The sequence below is a fragment of the Pleurodeles waltl genome, chromosome 6, assembly GCF_031143425.1.
Source record: "Pleurodeles waltl isolate 20211129_DDA chromosome 6, aPleWal1.hap1.20221129, whole genome shotgun sequence".
NCBI classification, from domain to species: Eukaryota; Metazoa; Chordata; class Amphibia; order Caudata; family Salamandridae; genus Pleurodeles; species Pleurodeles waltl.
Genome location: NC_090445.1, coordinates 1,419,155,294 through 1,419,179,114, shown reverse-complemented (window position 1 = coordinate 1,419,179,114; position 23,821 = coordinate 1,419,155,294). Strand labels below are relative to the sequence as shown.

Sequence of the window (23,821 nt, the reverse complement as noted above, 5' to 3'; positions counted from 1 at the left end):
CTTTGGTCCTCATGAACTAAGTCTCTGATCCCCTTACCCAGCCTACTTGCTAAAATGCGTGTATAGATCTTAGAATCACAATTCAGCAGTGAAATTGGTCTATGGGATTCACAGAATCTCTGGTCCATATTAGGCTTCCTCCCGTGATTGTGGTAAAGTGTTTCCTCTTGAAAAGATATCTACTAGCAATCTACACAAAACAGGGCTTAACTCATCCATCATAGCTATATCCAGCTCATTTGGAAGGCCATTAGGGCCTGACACACTCCCCTTTTTTTAGTTCCTTCATAGCTGCCTTCACCTCCTCCCGACTTATCTCCTGATTTCAGCCCTTCTTAAATTCAGTCAGAGCTTTGGGAGAGGGACCTTCCTAAACCAATTCTCTATTTGGTTTTCTCACACCACCAAATCATCCATGCACAACTCCTGAAAGAGTGAAGAAGGCCTGTTCTATGTCTGTCTCATCTGTGCACCGCTTCCCTCTTTATCAGTCTTCATTCCCACTGATAACACGCCTAACATTTTCCACTTTTGTTTTCCAAGCTAATAACTTTCCACACCCCTTGCCATACTCATGGTGGGCTAGCTTTCTGTCCTCCCCTTTTCTACATACAATGCCCTCCAAATAATTTTCAAGCTCTTCCGTCTCCTCTGTGATCTTATTGTTGATGGTATTTAAATTATGCCCACCCTGATTAGCCCTTTGCTTCTACACATTACATAAACCCAGATCCTTCATCAGCTGCCTCACTAGCGCAGACATCTTTGGAGAATTTGCCATTTTCCTCATGGTGGATTTATCAAGGAGGGGGCATCCAATATCACATTAAAGTCTCCCCCTATTACTGGTTCTGCTACCTCCAACAATTGACAGTATAGGGGCTGAAGAAGACCTGGATCATCAGCATTCAGGGCTTAAAACCCTGCTTCTGTATGCCACATGCTGCATACCTTTATTTTGGCTATAGCCCATCTCCCAGCAGGATCCGCCTTATAATCTTCAAGGGTAGTGTGAGTGGAAGCCTTAATCAAAATAGCCACTCCCTTCTTGCAACATGACTGGTCAGTACATACAATTTTCTTGATCCATTTCTGCCCCTCATCATTACCTTGCACCCCTTCAATAAATGCGTCTTCTGAACTATTACTACCCTGGCGTCTAATTGTTGTAAATAAATTCTAGAATCTTCCTCCTCCTATGTTTTACCTTAAGCCTATTTACATTCCTGGACAGCATTCTCAAAGAATAGCCCCTATAGTGCCTGTCATTTTTCTGGGTTTCCTTATTACTCCAGTATCCAAGAAAGCTTCCTTTTTGAACCACCACCACCGGGCACACCTGTATCTTGGTCAAAACTTGTTGCATACAAGGACTATTATTTTTTCACCTAATACTCCCTACCCTCTGCCTCCACCATCTCACACAATTCACCTGTGATAGGCCCCCCACCCAATTTGCCCAACACACCCTGGAGAACCATCCCTATCATATTATTTGGTCTTTTACTTTACACATTTGAGTCCCTTCTTAAGTGCCTTCATCACTTCTTTTACGCCTTAATCTATTTAATTAATCTCTCCACCTTTCCTGAATCTCTCAAGTTGTGCATGCTGTTGTTCCACATAACTTTGAGAGTTGCAGGATACTTTAACTGGGCAGTAGCTCCAGCTCCCTTAGTTCTTGTATTTGCTTCCCCAACTCCCATTGCTGATCTAGTGTAGCCTTTGAAATTTCAGATCTAATATGAGAGGATCAGTCGTCTGTCTTAAGGCTGCCTCCTTTCATAGCTGCAGAGAGGATCTGTTGTTTCATAGTGTAGGACTTGAAATTGGTCAGTACTTTCCTTGCATTTTTAGTATTTTCTTATTTCTCTCGGAGGGGTCACGGTGTACTCTGTGTATATCTGCAGCCAATTCAGTGGAGTCTACTGATGGAATTAAATGTTTAATTAGGTTAACCACAAACCCTTTTAGATCATCCCCTCCAGGGACATTCATCATGCTCACATTATTGCATCTCGCATTGTTCTCTAGTGCTTCTAACTTTTCTGGCAGTTCCTTTTCGCCTGCTCTCAGTACCTGAATCTCCCTACTACTGACCTTGACTACTCCCTTCAGCTCTTCCACCGGGGCCTCCAATGAATTCACCCTTAACATTAGCATATCCATTTTCCCTTCCAATGTCTCACATGTGCTTTGTGTGCTTGCCTGATTCTTCTCTGAGATTGCAAACTTAGTTTTGATTTCTACCATTATGGTTGCTGAGAGCGTCTCCACCCCTGCCTGTCCCATCGAGTGAGGTGTACTTTCCTTTTCACTGTGCGCCTGCAATTTACTTGAAATTCACTGTCCTGACCAAAGTCAGGACCTCTTTCTATCAACTTACTGCAATGTGTGAAAATCTTTGTAAAGGGGGGGCTGACTTGACTGTTTCCTTTGTGGATTTAATCTGAAAAAAAAAGACCTCAAGGAGGGAGAAACCTTTTTACTCTGTGTGATTTTTTATTTTTTTTATTTTAAGGTAAATCAGCTTTATTAAAATCAAAATACATATGGGTCTCATAATAACAATACAAGATATCTGTCACAATGATAATGATATAATTTTGAAAGGAATTTTAAAAGCTGTTTAACTTTTTAACCACACCCCAGGTTGCTCTCTTTGCCCCGATTCTGCTGTCAAGAGGGGTAGTACTGCTGAACAAATGGGGCCCCAGTGCTTAATTTTGAGATAAAAAGGAGCAGGTGCCCAAAGCCCACCTCTTAAACACATGGCTGCTGCAATTAAATGTGTGAACACCGTATACTGAGGCGGTGTAATCCTGAAGCCATCTCGGGCCTCTTCAATCCATATAAAGCCAGTCCCTGCCCCTTCATCTCTCTCTTTCAGAATCTTTCTCCCTCTGTGACGCTTTTTCATTTTTCCCTTCATCCGCCTTTCACGTATGTGTCTTTTGCTCGCAGCGAATGCTTGAAACAGAAGAATAAGCCCCGGCCCTCAAAAATAAGTGCCGGTGCTCAGCACCGGAAACAACAAGCACAAATTAAGCACTGGAGGGGGCTCTAAGGTGTGTATACCAGAGTTTCCCAGATCTCTATCCAGAATACTTGCAGTTACAGGTACAACAGCTACTGCAGATACCGAAAAGGCAGTCTGAGTGAAAACATCATATGTGCCCTGTTGCCTTATGCCACCTTCCCTAACAGCTGGGGACTCTGAGATTAGCTTGCTATTCCGTAGTGAGGGTCTCCCTCTCATCCCTCCCAGCCTGCCACTCACTGCTCCAGAATGCATTAACCTTTTGCTCTGGGCTTTTTCAGCTTTGCTGAAAGTATTGGTGCAGATGGAGATGATTTCCATGCTCCCTCGACATTGTTTCGTGTCTCGGGCCCCAATGTTGAGGATATGTAGTAATTGGTGATCCTCGTAGCAGCTAATGCCGGACTCGCCTCCCCGACTGCATCCACATGCACACTCAGCTGCCAGTCTCTGCAGTCTGTGCTGGCTCAGCCTGACTATCCCCGGAGGGGAATTTGTGCAGAGGCCCGCCTATCCCTAGGGGGAGCTAACGCCGCCTCACTCCACATGGCAGCGCCTCCACTGGGCTTCGCAGAGGGATTCTGTGTGTCCGCCCCCAACGTCCCTGTTGAGCATTCACGATTGCCCCAGTGCTCCTGCTGAGGTCCTGACAAAGTCCACCACTTCTACAGGTTGGGGTGCGCTACATTAAACACTTGATTTTTCGCACTGCTGGCACCCGAGGAGAGCTCCCAGCCCGCTCCTTTAGCTAGCCGCCATGTTCCCGACATGTCAGGAAGATACTACCATTTTAAGAAGTGATCTGAGCAGGTTATTTCGTTATTTTCACTTTGTACGAATTATGATGTTTAGCTGTTTGTGTTAGGTAATCAGATTAAAAACGTAATCTTCTAAAAGATGTCTTGGAGAAAATGTAAACTTCTAAGTAATTACATTTTCAAAACAGTGTCCTTAATCCACAAAATATCAGTCTTTTCAACCTAGGCAAAATATTGAAAATTGTTCCATTCAGTCATAGAAGACTAGATGGAGCTAGCAGGAACCCCAACATGTACTTTGGCATAGAAACTCTCACGCTCCCATACTAATTATAAAAAAATCTTTGGATTCTAACTAGTAAAGCAGAGGTACTAGTTGATGTTTCTGTTTCTGATTCGTGGTCTCAGTGTTCCTTATTAACGCCCCCAAAATAAACAAATCTGACCTTATGTAATGAATTTGTATGCTTGTGTAAAGCACTCCGGAGCATATAGGCCATGTTTGCGCTATATTAAAGTGCAAAAACAATTGGGGGGTGAAACACAGCTAAGGACAGTCTTTCTGATTTGTGAAAATGTTACATTTTCATGTTACTCCTCCCTAAATTTGAAGGGAAGTATTATTTGTACCGCCGTTCGCCCATTGAATTCCTATTTGTGAATTCATATAATCTCCAAAGAAACATGTATCAGCCTGTCACAACCAACTTCAACCATTAGCAGAAGGTCCCCGATAATGACTAGTGGACAAAAGAATCATAACATGTTAGTTACATGTAGGCTTATCAGTTTGAGAATTGTTCTTACAATATTTATGTGCAAAACATCTGCATAACTGGACACATTTGAGAAAACATTGGCTCCCCACTTAGATGAAAAAATGTTTTTTTCGCATATATCTCCATGCATGAAATGCATTAATTAAAACCCAGCAGTCCTCAGTGGTGATGTCACAGCCATGACATTAAAAATGAAGTGCCTCGCTCTCCTTTTTGATAGGTATCTTTTCCAAGAGTCTAATTAGTTCAACTGCATTGGGGTGAGCAAATAAAATTATTCGGCCACCCAAATGTAGGGAAGCTGACTATCCCTCGCGTTGTAAACCTTAAAGGTTTATAAGCCCCAGTGTTCGTCTTCCTACTGTGTGAAACTGATGTAATCAGTCACTGCCATCTGTCAGTCAAATCTCCTCATCTTTAACATTTAATATGCCTCCCATTTAATGTGAACATTTCTGTGCATGATAATTCAAACAGATGTTTAACCATTGTGTTTGGTGTCACACTATTATCATTTGATGGATTGCTTTGAAATATTTTAGTTCAAAAACACAGTTTCTAGATCCATGCTGAAAAACGCACCCATGGCGTAATATTCAATTTATCCAGGAACCTTCTTCCTTTAATAAGGCCTTTGACTATGTACACTTTGTGGTCTTAGCTCTTTTTTTAATTTTATTATTTCACAGCCATTCATAATTTAAATTTACGATTGTCGGATTCATTTCTGTCTCCCCTTTTCTAATCAGTTCGTTTCTTTACTTTTCAATTTATAGTCCGGGCTTTTTAAGAAAATAATCTCTTGAAGCTGTGTGTAGACTACATTTAACCCTGAAATTTACCTCATTATTTTGTACTTTTGATATGGTTCCAAAATCCTTACTTAAAATAACGTCATATGAAAAGAAGCCCAAAACATACAAGACAATGAGCCCAGATACATATTTTAAACTCAGTGGCTGCATTTTTGCACCAGGCATACACAAAGCCACAAGTCTTACCTTAGGGAGCTAGTGCCATATCTACATTTCATATTATATATGATTGAAAGCACATGCCACAGAAATAAAAAAAAGGAAAACCTGCCACTGCCTTACTACGGAGGGCGTATGCTTGCAGTAAACATTTTAGAGTAAAAAAGAAAATAACCATGCCTACTAATTGCAATTAACCAACAATGGGGGTTTCCAGGCAGGTGTAATTAGAGAATGCAGATCACAACAACGTATGATTCTTATTGATGCAATGAAAAGGTACCATTAGTTTTCAATTCCTGTGAACATAAGCTACAATTTAATCACAAGACTAATATGGATAAAGAAAGGAAAATTGACGAAGTGAATTATTGGTCATTGGCTTGGTCACTGATGTGCAGTTCTTTTAGAAAGATGTACAGATGTGGTCTAGGAAAATGCTTTCTCTCACGGTACAAGAGAACCAATGGCTGAAATATGCTGACTCATTACTTGATTGTGTATGCTTTGGTGGGTGGAAACAAAATGGGACTGACTGTTGAACCAACCAGTGGGTGAAAATGACTGACCCAAAGCTGCTCTAGAGGACTAAATATGTATGTATTTTTTGCTTACTATTTTATTTTAATTATATGAGGCTAGGGAGACAGCTAAAGCTTTCTCTAGGTCAGACTTAAACTTTAATTTCCCTACATTGCATTGTACTCAATTTAGTTCCTGATCTCTGGCATAACTGTTTCAATATTAAAACTTTAAAAATCTGACTACCTTTCTCATAATTGTGTTAGAGCTGACATTTCGTGCGACCTCAGTAACGATATTCCTTTGCAAGAATTTGAAATCCTTCACTTATCTGTCTTAGTTTCATCATTTTAAGGAATCCTTCTGAGTTACCCTACGATAATCCCATAGTTTTATACTGTACACTCAACCTGGCCATCTCCTTTCAGACTAGAAGTCATAGAGTACCATAGTAACTCCGATGATGGTAATCAGAGTACCAGCCACACAGTACTGGACTCAGTTTTAAACTTCACACATTGGGCTTGCTGTCATTTTTAGGTAAAAGCCGGACCTATTGGCCTTGCTAATTCTAGTTTTAAAATTGGGCACATCTAACTGCCACATTTAGAACACAGAAAAATTCCTGTGTAAACAATAGCTTTTAATACTTCATTAAGTGTATTCCTACTTCTGTTCAAATTACTTTGGGAAACGTAGTAGACCATACCATCTCGGCTGTGAGCGTTGCCCCTTTAACGTCATAAAATGTATGTTACAAGATCAAAACTGTAAGCCAGCTTTCGGTGGGAACTAAGCAGATCCCATCCTCACCAATTTTACCACAGCCTCACGCCTCCATATACCAGACGTTTGTGCTTAATTGGCAGTTAATATGACAACAAAATGTCTGATATTGCCGGATAAAATGACAACAAAATATGTGTAGCTTTAGCGCACTGAGCTATTACCTGAGTCATAGAAAGCATGAACCCATAACTTCCAAATAAGGAGGTGTTTGCATGGGGTTAAAAAATAAGAGTTCACCAGGAAGAACCATGCAGCACTCTACCCAAAGAAGAACGGAGTACAAGAGTAAAGAAATGTACGGCTTGAGCTTGGTCCACCAGAAAACAAAACGTGATTGAGTTTAACTCAATTTTCACTTGAGTGCCACCCACAAGCAGGTCCTTAAGCAGCATCATGGCCGACGTTGATTGAGATTCTGCTGGGTAGAAAGGCAGCTCCCATCATTATGTTCATGGATTCAAACAGCTGTGGCTAACTTACTTTTACATAGCCACTTTTTCAGATTTGTTTGCCTTTTTTATTTTATTTAGTGATTTTGAGGTACTTGGTTACTGGTCCTGTCCCTTAGTTGCAGTAGGTTACTTTAAAAAGAACGTGTCAGTATAGTGGTTTACGTGGCCATTGGTAGACATTTAAAAAACTTCGAATCCAGTGGTGGTACAAAGAGCAACATTACATTGTATCTACTGGTTGTTACAATTTACAAATTCAGATTCGGGTTTTTTTTGCTGATACACTGTTCATGGAACAACAGTTTGTCAGTTGCTCTTCTTTTTATACTAGAACTGCCTTGAATTTGAACCTTGAGTACATCACTGCTATTAGGGAAACCTTTGAAAAAAACAAGTAGAGTGAATTTCTGGACTACTGGAACTGTTAAATTGGACCTGAGGAAGTGATTTTTATCATGGCACATGCTGGCCGATTTGTGCTTGGGCAATACATTTATTAAGAATACATTTTTCTTTTTGGCCCTCGCAATCCTTTATGTGTATGACATATTGATACTGTGTCCCTGTGGCGTCAGGCAGCCACATACTGTGGAAGCATTTGTTGCCAATTTACATGACTCTGCCTCACTTTTAAATGTATTTAAATTAGTCAAGGTTTGGGAAGAAGATATGTTTTGTACAATGGACGCTGGGTAAGGAGGCATAGAAGGGGTTCAAGGCCAGGAAAAATACTATGACTCATTTTAAAAGTTGCAAGGTATTGTCAGGGTAAAAACTCCTCCTGTTATATTTACATTAAATTGCAGTAACACCATGCCAGTACTGTGCAATTATGAGTTACATCCAGTGGATTGGGGAATCACCATGGGGAACTCTGTTATTTCTGTTGTAAAAATGATATCATTTCCGAAGTCTATGGGACTTAATTTATATATTTAGCACGTGCTGTAAGAAGGTGGTAAATGTATTCTGCAGCCTCTGTGTGGGGTAAGCGTGGAGGTGGATGCATTGGGGGGATTGGGCAGGAAGCAGCAGATAAGGCCTGGCAGGGGGAAGCACTAAATGCGGCTACTAGGAAACCAGTTTGTCATCCGGTGCATCTCAGAAACATAATACAAAGCAGATTTCCAAATGGTAATTCCACTCCGACTGGCACACAATCATAGCCTAAGAAGGGGCAGCCATTGGGATCTTCTCTGAAGGACAGGAGTGAGGGTGTTAATCTCAAGTTGAGGAAATACTTTTTTTTTGGGTGCTTTCAAGATCAGCCGGTTGACACTGTGAATAGTTTGAATGCAGCTGGCAGGGTAGAGTTTTTATGCTAGGTAAGGCGGTTTTTGAGTACGAATGGCTATGAGAATGATGCACAGAAAATAAATGTGATGTATGCTATGAGAGAGAGGCAGTGTAAGTTTCTAAGGATGTTGGTGATAGAACTTTTATTTAGTTGTTAAGTGATTATGCAAGCAGGTCTATGGAAGACGAATTGGAGTGTAATAAGTTGTGGGTGGAAGGCCAGGGAGTAAGGCCTTATCCTGTCACTCTGCGAGAAGGCCGCCACTTGTATGGCCGTGCAGATTGTGGGGCTTGGGAGGAATGGCTTTTTTTTTACACTGGAAGCTGATGGGATATCAGGCGACTTAATCATTTTTTTAAAATTGTTTTTGTCCTTAAAAGAGAGACCAATGTCAATTTTTGAATCCTTTGATTTTGTATTGGTGGAATTTGAGGGTAAGAAGACAAAGGGGCTCATTACGAGGTTGGCAGTCTTGAGACCGCCAGCTTCGCAGTGGCGTTTTGACAGCCTCACTCCAAGTGGTCTGACTGCCACAATATGATACTGGCGGTCAGACCGCCAGGGGTTGCTGCTGTCCCCACCAGGAACATGGTTCCCGATGGGCTGACAGCAGTCTGAGTTGTGGTCAGCCACAGCGGTTTTGCACTCGACGCTGCAATGCTGATTACAACTCAACTTCCCGCTATCCTTTTCATAGCAGGGACTCTGCCATGAAAAGGCTGCCGTAACACCAGTGCAGGGCCCACCCCACCGCCCAGCACCCTCAGAATGCGCACTGTAATCTGAGGGTGCTGGTGTGCTATGGTATTGGTCTCGGTTCCCTTAAGGGAACGTAGACCAATACTATAGCACTGTTACTGCCGGTCATCCCAGCGGGAACATCGTAATAAAATGGGTGGATACACTGCCGGCATGATGGCAGCACCCTCCCCATGAGTTTGGTGGGCGGCTCGTCCAACCGCCAAACCCATAATGAGGCCCAAAGTCTGCATTACGTTCTCTGCCAATCGTCTATCTGGGGTTGCATTCTGCCAGTATTAATAGTGACATTTAAAACAGTTTATACCCACTGGAATTGAAATATTTAAATGTGTTGGATGGTTCCCCGTCAAACGCTATTTTAGATTTCTAGGGACATTCTACAGTTTAAAGTTCGCATGTTTGACATTGCCTTCTAAAGATTTCACGCAGATGTCCTATCATCTGCTGTACATCTCAGATTTAAAGCATTCTCATTCCCGTCGTTATTCGTGTTAAACTGTCTCTGTACAAAGCGTTGTTGTTGCTTCACATCAGTGTTTTGCAAAGACTTTGTAACTGTATGGTGTTGTGGAATCCAAGGCTAACCGTCATACTTCGTGCTCTGATTTTTTGCATTTCACCTGTCATGATGTGTTTTTTTCCGAAGAGAAACATTTTGAGATAAAAACATTGATTGATTTCATTGATTCAGTGCTCTCAATGTTTTTTCAAATGTTTCACCAGACTACCCGCTTATCTACTAAGAACTTTTTGAGATTATTTTAAAGACTACCAGTACCTCACATAGTCAAGATGAGGGAAATTGTGTCTTTATTGATTCTGTTTTTATCTTATTTAATACTCTTCATCAAAGCAAAATCAATTTCAGGTTGGAAAACATTCTATCTATGAGTTTGATAAACATTACTGCAAGGATACGTGTCCATTTACCCCATTACTGATCAAATAATTTTGTTATGGTGAAACGCAATGTTAGTTCACTGTAGCTCACCAAATTATCTTTGTATTGCAAACCCGCATTGTGGAATTATAGGTCGTATTTTTATTACATTTTAGGATTGCAGTATATCATTTTCAGACACAACATCTTCTGAGCATGATTTTTGATTGTCCACGTTTCTTAGGGCAACTTCCACTCACTCTGTTTTAGCACATGCATATGTGCTTCATGTCACCATGTTTCATTAGACGCTTCCGCTATAACAGTGAGCCTCAGTCTGAAAATAGTCCGGATGTTCACACAATTAACACATTTTACCAATGCCATGAAAAAGCTGACATCCTTTTCTATGTGCCTAATACATATCGTTTGTTTTTAACCTAAATTGAAATGACCAAAGGTTACTTATGTTCCATTAGATTCTCTGCATTTTCGACTTCTGGGTTAACGAATTCTGCCATTATCTCCCACTCATTTCACCCATTTAAAGAACCGTGATATTTTAACAGGACATTTTGGAAAGTGCTAGAAACACACGCCGTCGTAATAAAGGGCCTGTTTTCCCTCCACAGACTCCTCCCCAAACAATAAGCAGCTTGCAGTGCCACCTACTGACCAAATGTGAGTACTCCTAGACCTTAACACTTAACAATAAATAAAGTATGAGTCTCAGTAGTTTGAAAAAAAAATCCATTTCATCCAAGTAATAAATGACTTGTCATCCACACTAATCGCTGCTAATGTCAAGGAACTAAATATAAAGGCTAAAACTATTGACCCTGGGTTTTCTGAATCCATCTATCCTTTCCATCCGTTTCCCTCTACCATGCTTTTTGTCCATATGTTTGTGTGCGTGACCGCCTGTAACTCCCCTGAATAGTGTGACATGTTATCCTACGTAGGATGTGCTTCACTCTACCTGCCACCTACCCTGCTTCCTGCTTCACTCTGCAATCACATCGCGTGCTAGATCGCAGCGCTTCCATAGACATTGACATCAAATTTATGATTAGCTATACTGGAGACCTTTCTTGAACATTAATATACTGGGACTGTGTGAAATACAAGTGATCTGTGGTCCTACAGGAGGGCGCTCCCGAGAAGCACTTTCTGGACTGCTGAGTGTCCATCTCCCATAGGACTGACATTGGCGGTAATTCACCGAAATGCGAGGGGTAGCGGAAATTACATCATCTAATCATTCAGCCACTGATGACAACACAGGAAGAGACATCACTTTTAGCCCTTTTGGCATAATTTTTTCACCCTGATGACATTAGAGAATGTGTTGCCACATGACCTTTGACATAATGGCATTAGAATAATAACGCAGCTGAACAACAACAAAAAAAAGCAACAATAAATGAAAGATTAAACATCAGGTGCATGATAAAAAAAAAAGCAACAGGTTCATAAACTGTGTGTGTTTATATATATATATATATATATATATATATATATATATATATATATATATATAAAACACACGTGTGCACACACAATCTTCGTTGTAGGTGGCACCACCCCTTTTTTCTGTATGCCCTAAAAATCTGTTCTAGAGACAGTTAAGATGCCAACAAATGAATTAATACGTACGAGCAACGAATAGTAAATATGACTCGTATGAGCCCCTTTTTCCTAAAATTCCTGCCACCGCGTTTGTGATCTAACAGACCAGGGGTCGCAGCTGCGAACCCTGGCGACCCCTAAATGACATCCACGACTTTGGAGCATAAAGGGTGAAAATGAAGCACAACACAACAATCAATATAAGCTGTCTAGTGGGCGTCACACCATTTCAGTGCCATTAGGAGTGGTATAAAAGATTATTTGGGTAAAGACCATTGGCCATCCTAGATGTGTAGCCCAAGTAGACGCAGGAGACGTATATACATTCTATTACAGGTTAGATGAGAAAGGATGATTACACATGCACAACGGTACTACCAGAATTTGTGCTGCTTAATTTCTGATTTTTTTTTTTTACTTGTGACAGGACTCGCCAACTAACAGTCTTGTGACTCAAGAAGAGCTTTGTGTTCTGAATGACCAATAGCTCTTGCATTTGTATGCGGTTGGGTAGCACGACAAGAAAAAGATAAGGTGGTAGGCAATGTGTGGCTCACCACATGCCACTATTTTAGCACCACTAGCGCATATCATTACTTTTTGCATCCAGCCTTTGAAATCCAAGAAATCGTTGGCTTAGCCTTTTACATAATCATAAGGTGCCAGGAAGGTCTCTTCCCTTCCTCCTCAAGCCATACTGCCAGGTGAATAATTTTGCAAACCTGCTTCGTGAGTTTTAATCATGCCCTGCTGCCGGAGCATATAGCTGCTAGAGAGAATGAAGGGGGGTACTAGATGTGACATTAGTGTTTCCAGTTTGACCTGCAGAGGGTGATCATATGTAAAGTAGAAGCACCACACGTGCCATTCCTTTGACCATCCCTTTCTGGTTTCTAGGTGGCAGATGGGGATTTAGCAGGTAAGGTAGAGCTTGATATGTATCCCATTCGCCTTAAAGTGTACAGCTGACAGATATTCGCAATACTAGCCACCCATTCGTTACTGATGATGGCACCCATTTGCCTCTGTCTGTTAGTCCATTCACAGTGGTTGGCGTGTGTTCCTCCAGGAAGTCATTGGTCTTGAAAAGGGACTGTAGTTTGAGTCTATCAATCCTTTCAGAATTCATAGCTTGGGCAGGCACCTCAAGAATTTGATAGAGTGGTCAGACCCACGTTTTTTATTTTTCAACTGCTGCATTCTCATGTTTCTGTGTGTACGTGGATACCTTTTTATTCCACAAAGGGAGGGTTGACTAATTAAGAGACCAATCATGTCAGTGCCAATTTGATGATTTTCACCAACCATTTGCTTCATTTTAGAGTGTAAAGAGATTTTCAGTATTAATTTCCTGCTATTTTTAGATAGTCACAAAGCTTTGCCTCCATACACTTAGTTAAACGATCACTTATTCCGAAGGATCTGTTAAATATACAGGGAGTGCAGAATTATTAGGCAAATGAGTATTTGGACCACATCATCCTCTTTATGCATGTTGTCTTACTCCAAGCTGTATAGGCTCGAAAGCCTACTACCAATTAAGCATATTAGGTGATGTGCATCTCTGTAATGAGAAGGGGTGTGGTCTAATGATATCAACACCCTATATCAGGTGTGCATAATTATTAGGCAACTTCCTTTCCTTTGGCAAAATGGGTCAAAAGAAGGACTTGACAGGCTCAGAAAAGTAAAAAATAGTGAGATATCTTGCAGAGGGATGCAGCACTCTTAAAATTGCAAAGCTTCTGAAGCATGATCATCGAACAATCAAGCGTTTCATTCAAAATAGTCAACAGGGTCGCAAGAAGCGTGTGGAAAAACCAAGGCGCAAATTAACTGCCCATGAACTGAGAAAAGTCAAGCGTGCAGCTGCCACGATGCCACTTGCCACCAGTTTGGCCATATTTCAGAGCTGCAACATCACTGGAGTGCCCAAAAGCACAAGGTGTGCAATACTCAGAGACATGGCCAAGGTAAGAAAGGCTGAAAGACGACCACCACTGAACAAGACACACAAGCTGAAACGTCAAGACTGGGCCAAGAAATATCTCAAGACTGATTTTTCTAAGGTTTTATGGACTGATGAAATGAGAGTGAGTCTTGATGGGCCAGATGGATGGGCCCGTGGCTGGAATGGTAAAGGGCAGAGAGCTCCAGTCCGACTCAGACGCCAGCAAGGTGGAGGTGGAGTACTGGTTTGGGCTGGTATCATCAAAGATGAGCTTGTGGGGCCTTTTCGGGTTGAGGATGGAGTCAAGCTCAACTCCGAGTCCTACTGCCAGTTCCTGGAAGACACCTTCTTCAAGCAGTGGTACAGGAAGAAGTCTGCATCCTTCAAGAAAAACATGATTTTCATGCAGGACAATGCTCCATCACACGCGTCCAAGTACTCCACAGCGTGGCTGGCAAGAAAGGGTATAAAAGAAGGAAATCTAATGACATGGCCTCCTTGTTCACCTGATCTGAACCCCATTGAGAACCTGTGGTCCATCATCAAATGTGAGATTTACAAGGAGGGAAAACAGTACACCTCTCTGAACAGTGTCTGGGAGGCTGTGGTTGCTGCTGCACGCAATGTTGATGGTGAACAGATCAAAACACTGACAGAATCCATGGATGGCAGGCTTTTGAGTGTCCTTGCAAAGAAAGGTGGCTATATTGGTCACTGATTTGTTTTTGTTTTGTTTTTGAATGTCAGAAATGTATATTTGTGAATGTTGAGATGTTATATTGGTTTCACTGGTAATAATAAATAATTGAAATGGGTATATATTTGTTTTTTGTTAAGTTGCCTAATAATTATGCACAGTAAGAGTCACCTGCACACACAGATATCCCCCTAACATAGCTAAAAATAAAAACAAACTAAAAACTACTTCCAAAAATATTCAGCTTTGATATTAATGAGTTTTTTGGGTTCATTTAGAACATGGTTGTTGTTCAATAATAAAATTAATCCTCAAAAATACAACTTGCCTAATAATTCTGCACTCCCTGTAATTTAGCACATGGCTAAAAATGTCTGCAGTATTTGTACATTTTTTATATTAATGTACTTTTATTTAAGATTAGAAAAGTTGTAATAAACTGAAAAAAATCCAATTAAAAAGGCATTTTTGCTTAGTCTATACTTTTTAAAATAACTGACATTTTCAATTAAGATTATTATTAAAATAATTGACCTAGACTTAAAATCAACTGGCGTCTTAAAATATACAAATAAAGTTAGTATTACGGTTAGAGCATGGTTATGATATTTCAATTTAATTTAGGGTTAAATCAGTAATTCATTTGATGCAGCAAATATTAATCTAATTTGTTTTTAATTATTGACATGTAATAATATGGTCTGGCTAAACATTAGTATTACAGAAATGTTAGTATGATCTAATCTAATTAAATAGGAAAAATAGAGCAAGTGCTACAGTTAATATTTATTTAGTATTATAAAAACATTAAAATTCATTTAATTCAGTGTCACGATTTGTTTTGGAATAAGATACCGTATTGCTTTGATTAATACAAAAGGTGTTACTTTAGGGTTAGGATTAGGGTTACTATAAAACAAATCTATTATAATTCAATTTGAAATAAGCCCAGGCATTAATTAGCACATTAGTAAATGTTGGGGATAAGGGACTAAATGAAGTTTGTTGTATCAGTTTTATGGCCGCAGCTGTCACATGCCTACTGCCAACTGTCAGGTTGTTGAAACTGTCAGGACCCAGAAAGTCAGCAGCAAACTCAGAGCTTTTGTAATAGCACATGCTGTTAATGTCGTCGTAATTCTAGAAAGTGCAAAATGTGTGTCGTTGTGGCCTGGTTCCAGGATAGCGACCCCACTTTAAAACTTACAAAAAAGGGTGTCTCTGTGTGTGTGTGTGTGTGTGTTTCACCATTTGCTTAGTCTTCACCCAAGGATCGGACTTTTAAAGTTTAAAAATAAATTATCCATGGAACCTTCCCACTATATTTTGTTTCACTGTTTCTAATACAATCAAATACATAGGAGCCATTTTGCATAAATATCTGTATTTGCAGCTGTGTGCTATAGAACCAGTTTGAAAGTATCTATGACTGGAATCTTCTGAAAGAGTCTTCCAACTGCAGATTCCTCATCTTTTAAATATTACCAAGCACCAGACTATATGTGGAGAACATCAATAGCAGTGCTCCTGTGCACCAGCAGAAGGCATTGTGCAGCACCAAGCCTCCTTGGAAGTTACAGAGCAGGGCTGCATATCAGCGCTACCCCAACTTGTTGTCAGTTCCTTTCTTTCCTTTCATTTTTCTGCGCTTTCCACCATAGACCCATAGCTCCGCTCCCATCTTTTGTCAATCACTGATGATTTCCAAAGTAATTAGACAGTGTGCTGGGAAACCACGAATAGCTGCTCCAAACTGTGCTGAGACTGCAATAATCAGATGTTTGTCAGAAACCTACACGAGGTGCCAAAGACCCAGACCTGACTAAGTCTTATGACCTGAAAGGTGAAGTGTAATTCACAGAACACAAGAAGACATTGTGGTCAGACCACAGGTCCCACTCCTGCTCCAAGTCACTGGCCTGGTCTTGGTTGCGATTATGCTCCTGCTACGATTCTTCAGATAGGTTGAAGTCCTTATGCTGATACAAAAAGTTACAGCCAGACGCTACCCCATCCAGCCACTCCAGTTCAAAAGAGGAGGTGTGATGGTGTAAAGATGGAAATAGCACCCATTTAAAGTCACCAGTTCCTGAACTGATTGTGTAGCCAATCCCGGCACCCCCCAGTTTACATAGGCTGCTGTCAAAACCACCACAGATAGTGGCCTTCTGGAAACAGTTGGTTTCATTCCATCACTGTTATGCACCCTTCAGGCTCAACAGGGCAGCAGGGGCTTCCAATAGGGTTACCATAGACCGGTCTTTCTCAGTTCTTTTAGAGACCAGTTACTGAACCCATGCCCACTCTGGTACACACCTTTACACCAGCATCAAGATCCACGCTGGTTGCTGGCACACTGACACCAATGCTGCCCCATGCAGATAGAAAGCCAATGCCCATGTTTATATATTGGGAAGGTACAAACATGCTCTGTGAGACATGGTCAGCAAGATTGTGCCTATGGTGCATAGCTTCCCTGACGGCATTGTGATAATTGTTGGTACCAGTGCCTTGCTTCGCAGGCATGCATGGATGAGAATGAGCTGGTTTTGTGGCAAAATCAGGTCAATGTCCTTAATGGATATCTCCCTCGGAGGATCCAATCTCTTTAGTAGGAAAAAGGGGGCTTTGCACTGAAGGGGTGTAAAAGAAATTCAGCCACTGCAGTCTCTCTGACGTTATAGTTGCCTGAGAAACAATTTCCACATCACTTCAAAAAATTTCAGATGCTAATTCCCGGGGCTAGCCTGAAGGCAATGCCAACCTTCCCAACCGGTGGTACAATAGACTGTTCAGTCCTTTGGGGTTGCAGACATGGCACCGGTAGGCACCTCACAGGGCAACAAGTTTAACAGCTCTCCAAGTCCTCCTCCCCTGCTGCGACAGCTGCCAAGCTTTTGCCATTTATTCTCAAAGACTCATGCCAAGCCAGTGATAGGCACGTTTCAACATTTCCTCCACGGCTGGAGGTCCTTTGCATCAGACAAATGATTAAAAGGGACTACGACCTAACCTTTATTTCCTTCCCACCCCATCTTCCTCCCACAGTAGAATGAATTTTGGGGAGACACTTGAAATTTCTAATATAGGAGGTAAATATTTTACCTTCCAAGGGTTCCAGACTCGGAGAAAGACAAATATGCTATTCCCAATACTTCTTCATCCCGAAAAGGATAGGATTCTCAGGCATTTCATAGAACTTTATTAATTGAATGCCTTCCTATGAAAGAACAACTTCAAAATGCTACAGACGGCTAAGGTTTTATGGGCCCTATACTGATCTTGCAGGAGAAAGGCTCAGGATCTGCAGTGGTCAGTGACAAATGCGAATCTGACCTGTAGCAAGCCACTGCCCCTTTCCCACCCAGATCTCAAGGTGGAGAAAGATGCATTGCTGCTGTGTTGGGCACGAGCCACTTAAGCGAAGTGAAGATCTGAGGCCTCTGGTCTTCAGCAGATAGCTAATTCCTCATCATTATGCTGATCCTGATCCCCTTTGTCATAAGTCTTGCAGCTTCCTGTCATGAAAATACTTTAGTTCTGATGGACAACACTACCACCATGTGATAATGCATGAAGCTGGGCAGATTGGGGCCCTGAGCCCTCTGCCAGGGTGCTCTGCACCGCTGAAAGTGGTTGAATCAACAAAACATCTTCCTGCCTCCAATCAAACCAAACATACTTATTATGCTCTGCTAGCCACACTAGGGGTATTCAGGTGCTGTGCTGCATGTTTCAGTCGAATAGCCAGGTCTGGAGTCCCTTCCTGAACTGGCCCAGTGAGGGAGAGGTGCAGAGGGGTGGGGCAGGTCATTCTAGGCTTTGCCTGTGAGGTAGGCAAAGGAGTGTCCTCCGAAGCGGCAGATGCATGGTGTTTGAGTGAGGGTGCAGTGTGCGGAGTGAAGGCTTCTAGTCAGTAGCTGGAAGGTCAGTTGGTGGTTCTAGTAGGCGAGACCTTGGTTGTGGAGGGCTTTCTAGGTGTGAGTAAGGAGCTTGATGTGGTGTCTTTTCAGGACGGGGAGCCAATGGAGGTCTGTGAGGTGCTAGTTGATGTGTGGTCTCTTAAGCAGGTTGCCAATCAGTCTGGCTGCTGCATTCTAGGTGGTCTGGAGTCTTTGATGATTTTGATGGTGGTGCCAGTACAAAGAGTGTTGCTGCAGTCAAGTCGGCTAGTGATGAGGGCCTGTGTTAAAGTTTCCCTAGGTTTGATGGGGAGCCATCTGAAAAGTTTCCGAAGCATGCGGATTGTGTGGAAGCAGGCTGCAGAGATAGCACTGAGCTGTAGTTTCATGGAGAGTTCACTGACCAGGATGATACTGATGTTCCGGGTGTGTTCATTCAGCTTGTGGGTCAGTCTGAGATGTTTTGGCCACCAGGAATCATTCCAGAGGACGGAGTGACTGCCAAAGATCAGCACTTTCGTTTGTCTGTGTTGAGTTTTAGGAAGTTGTCCTTCATCCATGTTGTGACATTCATCATGCAGGTGTGGAAGTTGGTCTTTCCTGATATAGGGTCCTCTGAGAGGCAGAGAATGAGGTGTGTTGTCGACGTAGGAGATAATGTTGATGTGGTGGGATCTGACAATGTGTGCAAGAGGTGTCATGTAGATGTTGAAGAGGGTGGGGCTGAGAGATGTGCCTTGGGGTATTCCGCAGATGGTGTGCTTGGGTTGTGAGGAGAAAGGAGGGAGGTGAACTCTCTCGGTGTGTCCAGTGAGGAAGGATGCTATTCATCTGAGCACATCGTCGTTGATTCCAATCTGGCGTAGTCGATTGGTGAGTGTGTGGTGGGAGTCGGTGTCGAAAGCTGCAGAGAGGTCCAGGAGGCTGAGGGCGGCTGACTCTCCTCTGTCAAGTAGGGCTCAGATGTTGTCTCATGCGGCTATAGTGTCAGTCTTGGTGCTATGCTTGGCTCTGAAGCCCTAATTGCTAAGGGTCAAACAGTTTGTTTCCTTCCAGTTGATCAGTGAATTGGAGGTTGATGGCCTTTTCTAGGACTTTGGCAGTGAACAGGAGGAGGGAAATGGGGCAGTAGTTCCGAAGCTCTCTGCGGTCGGCCGACAGTTTCTTGAGGAGGGGTGGTTATGGATGTGTTGAGGATGGCAGTGAGCTGGTGGCTAATCTTGGTGCTTCTGAGGTTGAAGAGTCGATGGGGACATGGGTCAGTGGGTGTTCCTGAGTGGATGGAATTTTTCAGGGTAGTTGTTGTCGGTGTGCTTAGATGTTTCAGTGCGGTGAGTGCGTGGTTGGTGGTTGCAGTTCATGAGCTGCTGAGATCGGTGAGTTGAGGATTGAGGTCTCGGTAGGTGGTTGCTATTTTGTTGTGGAAGTGGTCAGCGAGTGCGTCACAGAGTTCCTGTGACGGTGGGATTGAGTTCTCAGTAGCTGACGGGCAGGTGAGTTCTCTGACAATAGTGAAGATTTCCTTAGTTTGGTTGGAGCTATTCTCGATCTGGAGTGTCAGGGTCTCCTTTTTTTGCAGCTTTGAGTCTGAAGTGGAAGTAGTCTTGACTTGAAGACTGCTGAGACAGTGTTGTTTCTGCTGGTTCAGCACCTTCTTTCCACTTTCTGCATTTACGCTTTGATGCACTTAGTTCAGGTGTATAATGGTTGGTTCGTTTTGTAGGTCTGTGCCTTTTGGGAGGTTTTGGGTGTGGAGAGGGCTTGGTTGGCTACGTTGGTGATCCAGGCATTGAAATTCTTTACTGTTTGGTCCAGGTTGGTGGTTATGTTAGGCTGGTCGGTACTGAGGCTTTGATACAGCTGCGACATGGGGTGTTGTGTTGGTTGAGGGTGGTGCGTGGAGGGCTGGTGATGGTGACCGAATTATGAAGTGATCAGTTCATGTGAGTTCTGATGTGTGGCTGTATTTGATTTTGTTGCTGGAAGTGAATATTGGTTTCAGTGTGTGTTCTGCTTTGTGTGTAGGTTGGTGACTATCTGCTTGAGGTCGATGTTGTCTAGTCTTTCCAGGAGGTTAGTAGTGGCTGTGTCTGAGGAGTCGTCCAGGTGAAAGTTGAGATCACCCAAGAAGATGTACTGTTCAGAATTGATGACGAGTGGGGTGATGAATTCATCAATGGCGTTGCTAAGGCCGGTTCTTGGTCCTGGTGGTGTGTATGCGGGAGTGTCTTTTATGATGGTGTTAGCGTCAGCGTGGAGCTGGAAATTCATAAGTTCCATAATCGACATGGTGTCGTGATTGGTAATTGTGCAGTTGATTGATTCCTTGTGAATGATGGCGATCCCCCTCCACTTCTGTTGGTGCGGTTGCGGAGCTTCATTTTGTAGCCGTTCAGGGTTGCTGTGGCGATGTCTGGGGCAGGTGCAAGGATAAGCCAGGTTTTCGTGATGAAGGTCACGTCCGGGGTGATTGTGAGGAGGATGTCCCAGATTTCTGTGGCATGTTTACAGCATGATCTGGCATTCATCAGGATGCAGTTGAGTTGAACCGGAGTGGTGTCAAAATCTGTGGTTGGGGTGGCCTTGTTCGATGTGGTGGTGGTCGGTGTTAGAGTGGCGGTCGAACTGCAGTGAATGCAGGTGAAAGGTCCTTCTGTGGAGCGTAGTGATGGTAGGCAGCAGTAGTTGTTGCATGCGGGGTCCAGAGTACAGAGTTCATCAGCTAATTACCTGCGGGAGTGTGGAGGCCAAGATTCCAGGGCATAGACTGGCATGGACCAGCTTGCTTTTGGCACACCTTTGGGGCACCAGAATCACGCCCACTGCGTGTGGCTGTGCAGCGGCCTCCATTAAGTAGCCCTGAGAAGTTGGAGGGGCTATACAGGAGGCAGGAGGACAGAGGGCTTGGGGTGGGAAATCGGCATGAGAGAAAACAACCAGGAGGTAGAGCACAAAAACTCCCAGAGATAAAAGCAAGCAATCCTAATTACAGAGCAGTCACTGAAAAGATTTCTATAAGTGACTAAACTTTATTAACCAGCAAAAGCATTAAATACGTAAAATTCTATAATTGTCCAGGCGTTATTACCAGAAAGAGCAATAAATACACAGGAGGGGGAACCAGGGCTCGAACCGCTGTATGTGTAGCTGGAAGACCGGGGTGGTGCCTTTGCACTACTGGAATCTGCAACAGAGGAGCGGTGAGCATGACCTTAGAAGGTCGAGGGTTACTCCAATCACCTAGCGGTGTCCCTGAATGCCACAGTTGACAAACTGAGCAGGCATTGTCTAATGAGCTATGACGGGCATCTCCAGTAATTAGGGATAGGCCTGTCTAGATCTATTCACCACAATCAAGGAAGGAGTGTCAGAAAGGTTTTGCATACTAGATTTTCTTATAAAGAACTCAGTACTCAATGTATTTCAGCTGCAGTGGAATGAGGCAATCCTGTATATATTCCCACCACTACTACCTCTGGTACTGAAGATCAGGAATGACCGGACCTGTTTATCATGATTTCCCTGGCTTGGGCCAGGAGAGTGTGGTACCCAGAGCTTCTGAATCTGGTACGGCTACCACTGCAGGAGAACCTCCTATGTCCGGACCAGGGCAGCATCATGCACTCAAATCCCCACAATCTAATCCTCCATGTAAGGAGATTGAATGGTGGCAGTTAATTGTGTTTGATTTGCAGACGGGGTAGTTTGTCATCCTTGCTGCTAGACATCGTTCTACAAAGTCCATCTCTGCTGGGAGCTGAGATACATTTTTGATCAGGTGTGGTGCCTGGCTGCCAATCCCTTGCAAGCCAGACTTTCTGATGTCTTCTTGTTTGCCCTTTAGTTGGCCCAGCAAGGTCTTGCAGTTGATACAGTGCAGTATTGTCATCCCTCTCTGTAATTTTGTGTCCTTGTTTAAATCGCCAGTGATGCATTTCATCAAAGGTTTGATGAATAGGTTTCCTCCAAATCCATCCATGATGCCAAAACTTGGGTTTGCTCTCTTGGTGTACACACCTTTCAAGCATATGCACAGTTGCATCTTAAGGGTGTTGACTTTGAAAACAGTGTTCCTTATTGCCATCACATCTACTCACTGTTTCAGTGAACTGCAGGCCACGTCATTTCAACCACTTGACACTGCATTTTTTTTGCAGACAAAGTGGTGTTAGGACGACCGACCTTCCTTCCTCATGTATTGACAACTTTCCATGTTGATTAATCAGTCACTGAACACACTTTGCTAGACCTTACCCCTAGGAAGAAATGCTACATCACATTGATACAGAACAAATGTTAAACTTTCATATTAACAGCACGAAAGACCATCAAATAGACAATCCGCTCTTGTTTGGTTTTCTGGTGCAAATAAAGTCAAGGCAGTGCAGAGGAGGACCCAGTCACTGTCTACTCTATCTATATGCGTATTCTGCACCTTTTGAATATCCCCAAGTGCTACCAGCAGCGGCTGTTGCATACATCAATGGGACGGGTGGGGGATGATGGGTATGGGGGAGGGGTGTAAATGTAAAAACAAAACAAAAAACGTACAGTTGGTCATCGCCGCCGTTCTCTCTTGCAGCCTCGCTCATCCTCCTTTCCTGTTCTGGTGGCCCAGCATTCGCTGGGAGACCAGAAGAGACTCCCCAGCAATTCTGGCGCTGCTTACATGCTAATCATAGAATATAAGCAGCATCAGGATTGGTCTGAGTGGCAGTGAGTGCTGCCCAGACCCAACCCTGGGTCCTCTGCAATTTCTCCAGCCTGGCTGTGTACACATCCGGACTGGAAAAACCCAAGTGCGGATGTGTGTTTGGATGGCTGCCTTAGGCCGTCCGAACACACATGCACACTTAGTGTACACAATTCTTCATCCCCCCACTCCCGTGGCACAGCCCGCCCCGCCCTGCACATGCTGGCAGAGCCAACAGCAGAAAAAAAAACGATATTCAAATATTGTTTATTTTTCTGCTGCTGGCTCTTAACCAGCGGGCGACGCTCCTCTGCCATTGTGGAAGAGCTGCCTCTGGGTGCTACACTGGACTGGGAAATGGTGTCATGCAGCTCATGTAGCTCATGTAGCAATGGCTTAATCAATGCAAAGTGCAGGTGGGTTGTTTTAATATAACATGGCATTTAAACATTGTGACACCAGTTGCATGTTTAGTTGCTCATGAAAGAGTGTAAGCTTCTGAGGAATGTTATACCTCTGGGTGAAATCTTACGAGAGCTCAGATTTCAAGTGGTGCCTTTTGATTAAAATCACTCATTTTAAATCATTTTTTAAATTTTTCAACATGAAGATATTCAATGCCCTCGCCTGGTTAAATATAACAAAAAGCTATAGCAGTTGAATATATACGCAATCAGACATCATATTATTGATATG

The 23,821-nt window shown here is 42.9% G+C and overlaps 1 protein-coding gene across 7 annotated transcripts in view; it reads left to right on the top strand.

Annotated features, from left to right (window-relative positions):
* The window catches only part of KAZN (kazrin, periplakin interacting protein), an 808,570-nt gene that overhangs the window by 760,944 nt on the left and 23,805 nt on the right, over nucleotides 1–23,821 (top strand). For 3 of the 7 annotated variants that reach the window (XM_069240780.1, XM_069240777.1, XM_069240782.1), the window contains one exon: nucleotides 10,886–10,934. The exons of the other annotated variants lie outside the window; for them this stretch is intronic. In XM_069240780.1, coding sequence (XP_069096881.1) covers nucleotides 10,886–10,934 — 49 coding nt within the window. The remainder of the gene's footprint in view (nucleotides 1–10,885; nucleotides 10,935–23,821) is intronic. 7 annotated transcript variants of the gene reach the window in all.